Here is a 9,503-nt window from a genome sequence, read left to right as displayed (position 1 = left end):
CAATTACATTACAATTGTCTAACATTGACATTTTGACTGCGTCATTCTCAAACTGTAACTGGTTTGAACAAAAATTTTACAGGAGACAAAATACACCATTGCACACATTCTTAATGCTTGGCAATATCCGTTATGTGTGGTTGTTAATATTATGTGCTTTTTGTACTGAACATCTATTTCTTTTCTTTCTTTCTTTTTTTTTAACTCTCTCCTTACTGACCATTTTCCAGATTTTCCTCAAAACATCATTATATTATCAATCAATAAAATATAGAATTGTAAAACTCTAACTCAAAGGGAATAAGAACACGCTAGAATATACTCAAAGGGAATAAGAACACGCTAGAATATATTCAAAGGGAATAAGAACACGCTAGAATATATTCAAAGGGAATAAGAACACGCTAGAATATATTCAAAGGGAATAAGAACACGCTAGAATATATTCAAAGGGAATAAGAACACGCTAGAATATACTCAAAGGGAATAAGAACACGCTAGAATATATTCAAAGGGAATAAGAACACGCTAGAATATACTCAAAGGGAATAAGAACACGCTAGAATATACTCAAAGGGAATAAGAACACGCTAGAATATATTCAAAGGGAATAAGAACACGCTAGAATATATTCAAAGGGAATAAGAACACGCTAGAATATATTCAAAGGGAATAAGAACACGCTAGAATATATTCAAAGGGAATAAGAACACGCTAGAATATATTCAAAGGGAATAAGAACACGCTAGAATATATTTTGTTTAGTACTTATAACTATAACAACAATATTCTTCAAACTGTGTGATTTACAAAAGAAAAATGTTGGTTCTATCGTAACGAATGTGACGATTTTCCTATAGTTGGTAAGGAGAGGGTTAAAGGTGTAGGGTCAATATTGTTCCATTCAGCCAATGTTAAATTTTTGTCAACAAGCACAGAATTACTGGCAAATTTAAAAATTAAAAAACAAAAAAAAAATATATATATATATATTTTTTAACAGATTGCTATAACAAGAAACTCATGGCCCCTTTCTAAATGAAGTGTAATTCTAAAACCTGTGGATTCAAATGATTATCTATAAAATCTGATAAGGCATAATGACCGGTCATTTGATGTTGGAATTCATGAAGACAACCAGTTTAGGTGAGTTGGCAGATGGGCTTTAATCAGCAAAAGTAGCATGCATAATGTATTTGTTTAGTTTAAATAAAAATGAACGAGTGAAAATGGAGAGGCTTTGGGTGGGAAAAATCCAGACAATGGTATCATTGTGTCAGGTATCAATGTCTGTATTGTCCCCATCCGAAGCCCCTCCATTTCCACTCTTTCATTTGTATTTTCAGGATCCCAGGCTTCAGGCAGCCCTGATCGCTCTCTGTTTAGTTTAAGTGGTATAACTTCAGGTTTGTAAAACATTTCCTCATGGGTTCTAATACTAATAATTTCATGAATAAACAATACGGTTGACCTCATTTCATTTCATCTGTCCAATTGGAAGAATAAGTTTGTCAACAATACGAACTTTATTATTACACGGCCGATTTTGACCTTTTACTTTTAATTTATGGCTCAAAAGATTTGTCTCAGTCTAATTCAATTTCCATGACGGCATAAAATTAAAATAAATAGTTCTGTGTGTATGCCTTCTAATTTTGTGATTTGTCCATGTCAAAATCCATCCCATGTTTATTTAAATATTGTTTTCAAGTTAAGTTTGCAGTGATGATGTGTTGCTGCCAGCTTAACCTGCACCCACCAACAGACTTTATTACCAGACCACTTTTGATTGGTGATGGCTCAAAATATTCATCTCAATCTATGTTATGTTCTACAATAAGTGGTATAATAATTACAATAGTCAAGCACCCGTGTGTAATAGCCTTTATTTCCCTGCAAATATTGCAGGTTCTCCACTAGCTATTAGCTAAAAGAAAATAAATTTCAATTTTTTTCTTTTTCACAGTTAGAAGATTACTCCTTCAATAGACATTGTCTGTATTGTTCCCATCCCAAGTCTCTCCATTATCATTCTTTCATTAGTATTTTCACCATCCCAGGCTTCAGGCAGTTCCCACCACTCTCTGCTTTTCCTTCGATAGACAGTAATTTGTCAAACAGAAACAAAAACATTCAAAATCAAACATTATTGTGATTATAATAATAAGTTCACATAAAAATATTTTCTTGTTGATTTTTATTCTAAATTTGTGGAATGAATGTAATCTTAAAATAACCTTGTTTTTAATCCTGTCAGCATGTAAATGTAATGATCTTTTGAACATCCTTATATAGATTTGTATATCTGGCATACATTATATGAGAGCACAATACAATTTCAATTAGTTTTGAATTTCATTTTACCAGAAACCTCTACACAGCATAGTTCTGGCCTCAAGTACTGCAATATATATAAATAAGTAAAGTAAACTGATGACTGATGCATTTACAAACAACTTAACCCAAAGGTCAAGTCTATATATGATTTCTTTTTCTTTTTTAATACAATATTTTCCTTTGATTTTGACTGAATTTACTTTTACATACAGAGGAAAAATGTACTCTTCAAACTTTCAAAATTTCGCTCTGACTCTGACTCTACTCTGACTCTTATGCAAAATTGTGAGCTGAGAAAATCAATTTGTTGCCTTTTACTTTTAGATGGAAAATCTTTTCAGGTGCACCTCTATAACATGACACAATGTGGAAATAATAAATTTACCTTGACTAAACAATCTTGTGTCTTCATTGATTTCAGCATCTCAACAATACCTGTCTCCACAGCCACCTTTTCCTCTTCTTCTTTCTTCTTCTCTAACTCTGAGTGATCAGGAAATGTACACTGGTATTGCTGACCATATTTAGATGTCACTTGTACTGACCCCCCAGAAGTTTCCTGAAATAAAAAGAAAAATGAAATGACATCCTACCTAAGATCTATAATTGAAAATGGTTGTATGTGTGTAAATTTGTAATTTGTAAAAGTAAAAGTAAACAGACTGACTATTTTCACCGTACGGTGAAAATAGTGTTTTAGGCTATTTTCACCGTACGGTGATAATAGCCTGACAGACTATTTTCACCGTATGTATTAGCCAATCAGAAGCTAGGATACTAACTGTGAAGTTTGTGCCTCTGCATCCAGACCATTAGAATTCGACCCGAAATCATTTTCTTCCTGCACGCAGACCAGTTAAAAAAAAAAAGAAAAAGTTTGCCGAGAACAAGGGAGGCCTCCCGAAAGCTCCTCGTTATAGCATTTCTCTCAATTTGTATTTTCACTTTGGACCTTTTGTTAGACGTTTATTTATTCAATTTGTCATCATATAGAAAAAACCCTCATAGGTTTGTGAAAGTTAAAAATTTCCTAATTTGACCATTGTTTTGATTCTCGGTCGCCATTTTGATTTGTGAGGTATTGAAAGGCAGTCAAAACAGTCCTAGGGTTGTTTTGTTTTTTTTTTCTCTTATGGATGGTTAGAGGTCGTTTGTTTTTCCTATTAGGGATGGTTAGAGGTCGTTTGTTTTTCCTATTAGGGATGGTTAGAGGTCGTTTGTTTTTCCTATTAGGGATGGTTAGAGGTCGTTTGTTTTTCCTATTAGGGATGGTTAGAGGTCGTTTGTTTTTCCTATTAGGGATGGTTAGAGGTCGTTTGTTTTTCCTATTAGGGATGGTTAGAGGTCGTTTGTTTTTCCTATTAGGGATGGTTAGAGGTCGTTTGTTTTTCCTATTAGGGATGGTTAGAGGTCGTTTGTTTTTCCTATTAGGGATGGTTAGAGGTCGTTTGTTTTTCCTATTAGGGATGGTTAGAGGTCGTTTGTTTTTCCTATTAGGGATGGTTAGAGGTCGTTTGTTTTTCCTATTAGGGATGGTTAGAGGTCGTTTGTTTTTCCTATTAGGGATGGTTAGAGGTCGTTTGTTTTTCCTATTAGGGATGGTTAGAGGTCGTTTGTTTTTCCTATTAGGGATGGTTAGAGGTCGTTTGTTTTTCCTATTAGGGATGGTTAGAGGTCGTTTGTTTTTCCTATTAGGGATAGTTAGAGGTACTAGGTTGTATTTTTTCTTAGGAGCAAATATTTGTCATGATGAGCTTTTGGAAGGCTATAATAATACAGGCGGGATGGCGTATTCAGAATTGGTTACAGTTACCGATGAAGCTTTCCAATTTCGTGGCGGCGAGATAGGGTCTCGACCCCGCGACCTTTCTGGTACAACAATAACACATACAAAATCTGGCCGGGGAGGGCGTGGCTCTACTGTATGAGTGCGAGCTATTCACAACTCGAGAAATAGTGATTTCAATCTCTATGTCTATCTTGAGCCGCTACCCTCGATTTCTTGAGGTCATGGGTTCAACACAGACAAGCGCCGCGAAGTTTGTTAGCTATCAAGATACCATTATCACCGTACGGTGAAAATAGTGTGTCAGGCTATTTTCACCGTACGGTGTAAATCGTCCCCACCAAGATAATACCGTAAGGTGAAAATAAGTCTCCCACACTATTATCACCAAGATATTACCGTACAGTGAAAGTGGTCACCCCCCCCCCCCCCCTATTATCACCGTACAGTGAATATAGCCTTCCACACCAGATACCTGTCTGGGGATAACCAAATTTCGTTATTCCCAGACAGATATTTGAAACTCCGCTCTTTTAAACAATTATCCACAGTCCAGAATATGGAATATTTGCAAATGCAACATAGAAATAAGGAAAGTTAATAAAATATCTATAAAAACATAAAATTAACCACCATTAAATCAGTTGTTACTACATATACACAATATGCGTCGACTTTGAAGTTGGTGTCATGAAGTTGGGGGATGCCTCTATTCAAATTGTTGACAAAGTGAAAAACCTTGGCACATTCTTAGACTCCGGACTGTCGATGGAGCATCAGGTTAATAATTTGGTTAGATCTCTCTTTTTCCAACTAAAAAAGATTGCTTCCATTAGACGGTTCATATCTGAGGATGTGACCAAGCACCTGGTTGTGTCCCTCGTACTATCGAAATTGGATTATTGTAATGCTCTGTTGTTTGGCGTTTCGCAATACAATCTGAAACGTCTTCAGATTGTCCAAAACAGCGCTGCCAGACTAGTATTTATGAAGCGTAGGTGCGACTCTGCCGGACCTCTACTTCATGACCTGCATTGGCTGCCTGTTGAGAAAAGAATTAAATTCAAAGCTTGTGTTTTAGTGTATCGTTGTCTTGAAGGTACTGCCCCTTCCTACCTTTCAGAACTAATTGAAAGATATTCAAAACCCCGCCCCTTACGTTCGGCCAGTGATTCCACAAAACTAGTTGTCCCTCGAATTCGGAAAAATGCTGGAATGAGATCCTTTTCTCATTTTGGACCCTCTATTTGGAACGCCTTACCGCAGAGCATTCGTGAAAAAGAATCTTTGTCTATTTTAAAACGTTCGCTTAAAACATATTTGTTTCGATTTTAGTAGATGGTATGAGAAGCAAGATAGGTTTGGTTTGTGTTGTGTGTTGTGTTGTGTGTGTGTATGTGTGTGTGTGTGTGCTTGTGTGTGTGAATGAGTATGTTTCAGCCAAAGTAATTTGTAATTTAAGCGCTTAGAGTCTGGTGTCTCGGAGTTATAGCTCTATATAAGTTTTCAGCATTATTATTATTATTATTATTTTTAGATATTTTATTAACTTTTCTTATTTCTATGTGCGCTGTGATTATCCCCAGGCACCTGTCTGGGGATAACCAAATTTCGTTATCCCCAGACACATATATGAAACTCCGCTCTTTTAAACAATTATCAACATTCCAGAATATGGAATGTTTCCAAATGCACATAGAAATAAGGAAAGTTAATAAAATATCCATAACAAACATAAAATTAACCAACATTAAATCAGTTGTTACTACATATATACACAATATGCATCGACTTCGAAGTGGGTGTCATGGCTGAATGGTTTAGTCGTCTGCCCTGGAAGTTTTAACAGAATAGACGTTGTGGGTTCGAATCCTGGTTCCGCCACTTTTTTTTTTTAACAGTCCGTCTTCTTTTTACAGAACGTTGCAAGGGATAAATGTCCCATCCATCCTCCACCCACCTCCTTTTTTTATTTTTTGTGCTAGTCTATTATTTTCTCCTTTTTGTTTTACCTCTTGTTCCGTTTCTGAGCATGAATTTCTTAAAATTGTTTTTTTCTCCTTTATCTGACTATTTGGTCACTCTCTCAATATTTCTGTTTGTTTGCTTAATTATTTATCCTTTTTAGACACTTTTTGAGATCGGAGTGGGGACGAATATGACAATTTGCTAGAAACTAGAAAGGAACTCAGAGAGAGAGAGAGAGAGAGAGAGAGAGAGAGAGAGAGAGAGAGAGAGAGAGTAGAGAGTTTAAAAAAAAATAGGTGGGGGGTGGGGAGGATGGATGGGACATTTATCCCTTGCATCGTTCTGTAAAAAGAAGACGGAATGTAAAAAAAAAATATTTTTTTTATGTGGCGGAACCAGGATTTGAACCCGCAACGTCGATTCTGTTAAAACTTCCAGGGCAGACGACTAAACCATTCGGCCATGACACCCACTTCAAAGCCGATGCATATTGTGTATATGCAATAACAACTGATTTAATGTTGGTTAATTTTATGTTTTTATAGATATTTTATTAACTTCCCTTATTTCTATGTGCATTTGGAAACATTCCATATTCTGGAATGTGATAATTGCTTAAAAGCGGAGTTTCAAATATCTGTCTGGGAACAACCAAATTTAGTTATCCCGAGACAGGTGTCTGGGGATAATGACAGTGACAGCCTTCTATTCTATGTGCATTCGGAAAACATTCAATATTCTGGACTGTGGATAATTGTTTTAAAGAGCTGAGTTTCAAATATCTGTCCGGGGATAACGAAATTTGGTTACGAAGTGGTTATTCAGAGTCGACCCTGGATAACTGTCGATGGTTATTCAGAGTCGACCCTGGATAACTGTAGATGGTTATTCAGAGTCGACCCTGGATAACTGTAGATGGTTATTCAGAGTCGACCCTGGATAACTGTAGATGGTTATTCAGAGTCGACCCTGGATAACTGTAGATGGTTATTCAGAGTCGACCCTGGATAACTGTAGATGGTTATTCAGAGTCGACCCTGGATAACTGTAGATGGTTATTCAGAGTCGACCCTGGATAACTGTAGATGGTTATTCAGAGTCGACCCTGGATAACTGTAGATGGTTATTCAGAGTCGACCCTGGATAACTGTAGATGGTTATTCAGAGTCGACCCTGGATAACTGTAGATGGTTATTCAGAGTCGACCCTGGATAACTGTAGATGGTTATTCAGAGTCGACCCTGGATAACTGTAGATGGTTATTCAGAGTCGACCCTGGATAACTGTAGATGGTTATTCAGAGTCGACCCTGGATAACATATATCATTAATAACTGTAGATGGTTATTCAGAGTCGACCCTGGATAACTGTAGATGGTTATTCAGAGTCGACCCTGGATAACTGTAGATGGTTATTCAGAGTCGACCCTGGATAACTGTAGATGGTTATTCAGAGTCGACCCTGGATAACTGTAGATGGTTATTCAGAGTCGACCCTGGATAACTGTAGATGGTTATTCAGAGTCGACCCTGGATAACTGTAGATGGTTATTCAGAGTCGACCCTGGATAACTGTAGATGGTTATTCAGAGTCGACCCTGGATAACTGTAGATGGTTATTCAGAGTCGACCCTGGATAACTGTAGATGGTTATTCAGAGTCGACCCTGGATAACTGTAGATGGTTATTCAGAGTCGACCCTGGATAACTGTAGATGGTTATTCAGAGTCGACCCTGGATAACTGTAGATGGTTATTCAGAGTCGACCCTGGATAACTGTAGATGGTTATTCAGAGTCGACCCTGGATAACTGTAGATGGTTATTCAGAGTCGACCCTGGATAACATATATCATTAATAACTGTAGATGGTTATTCAGAGTCGACCCTGGATAACTGTAGATGGTTATTCAGAGTCGACCCTGGATAACTGTAGATGGTTATTCAGAGTCGACCCTGGATAACTGTAGATGGTTATTCAGAGTCGACCCTGGATAACTGTAGATGGTTATTCAGAGTCGACCCTGGATAACTGTAGATGGTTATTCAGAGTCGACCCTGGATAACTGTAGATGGTTATTCAGAGTCGACCCTGGATAACTGTAGATGGTTATTCAGAGTCGACCCTGGATAACTGTAGATGGTTATTCAGAGTCGACCCTGGATAACTGTAGATGGTTATTCAGAGTCGACCCTGGATAACTGTAGATGGTTATTCAGAGTCGACCCTGGATAACTGTAGATGGTTATTCAGAGTCGACCCTGGATAACTGTAGATGGTTATTCAGAGTCGACCCTGGATAACTGTAGATGGTTATTCAGAGTCGACCCTGGATAACTGTAGATGGTTATTCAGAGTCGACCCTGGATAACATATATCATTAATAACTGTAGATGGTTATTCAGAGTCGACCCTGGATAACTGTAGATGGTTATTCAGAGTCGGCCGCAATGCAAATCACCGATGCAAAAAACTGCCATGACAGAAGAGACAAGAAAATACCAAAAAGTAAAACAATTTTTTCCCGTAGGGTTAAACAGAGGTGGGAGAGAAGAAAAAAAAAACAGAAAAACCGTGTGGTTGGTAAAGGTTGGTAATTGGAAGTTCATCACTCATAACTGTCTACAGTTATTCAGAGTCAACTGTCTACAGTTATTCAGAGTGGACTCCCGACTCTGAATAACCGTAGACAGTTATTCAGAGTCGGGAGTCGACTCTGAATAACCGCAGCCCTTGGCCTTGGGTTATCCCCAGTCCCCAGAGACAGGTGTCTGGGGATAACGAATTTTCATTATCCCCAGACAGGTGTCTGGGGATAATCACAGCGTAATATTAATATTACTCGACGGTGGAAAAAAGTCTCCCACACTATCATTACCGTAAGGTGAAAACCGTCCACCAAGATATTTCCTTACGGTGAAAATAGTCGCCTACACTACACACGGCCAGGCTATTACTATTATCAACGGCAACGGCTTCCCAGAGTAAAAGTTTTTAAAAGAATATCTTGAGCCAAATCATTGCATACCTGATTAATCGTAACAGGCTCGTTTAATATATCAAGCCCATAATAAATAGATTTCAATTCCTCCATATCCATAGACATGTAAACATTTCTGATAAAGCATAACACAAACAGTATGTTTATTGGTTGAAAACCGAAAGCTCTTCTCAATCCCATCGCTGCCATCTTTGTTGTTTACATTCTGAATAGAAAACAAGAAACGAATTGTGACCGTCAAATGTAGACGGACAACGAATTGAGTAAAGCAAAATAATTTTACGAAGTAAGACTATTTATTTTATGCTCTATTCTAATTTGACGTGCATAAATATTTTTACTACACCTAATTACAATCGTTAAAGTACGGAAATCAAATGTCACTTAATTTAATAATCGCTTTGATATATAAT

General features: G+C 37.3%; 1 protein-coding gene across 1 annotated transcript in view; it reads right to left on the bottom strand.

Moving 5' to 3' along the window:
• The window catches only part of LOC144958241 (uncharacterized), a 30,894-nt gene extending 21,593 nt beyond the window's left edge, over positions 1–9,301 (bottom strand). Inside the window, exons 1-2 of the mRNA XM_078890078.1 lie at positions 9,118–9,301; positions 2,723–2,896 (exon numbers count right to left, since the gene is read on the bottom strand). Of these exons, the coding sequence (XP_078746204.1) occupies positions 2,723–2,896; positions 9,118–9,279 (336 nt within the window). The 5' untranslated portion in view covers positions 9,280–9,301. The remainder of the gene's footprint in view (positions 1–2,722; positions 2,897–9,117) is intronic.
• Between the last annotated feature and the right edge of the window lie 202 nt (positions 9,302–9,503).

The sequence above is a fragment of the Berghia stephanieae genome, chromosome 12 (genome assembly GCF_034508935.2).
Source record: "Berghia stephanieae isolate SIO BIC M18660-M18661 chromosome 12, UCSD_Bste_1.3, whole genome shotgun sequence".
Taxonomy (NCBI): domain Eukaryota; kingdom Metazoa; phylum Mollusca; class Gastropoda; order Nudibranchia; family Aeolidiidae; genus Berghia; species Berghia stephanieae.
This window is presented reverse-complemented; position numbering and strand designations above follow the sequence as displayed.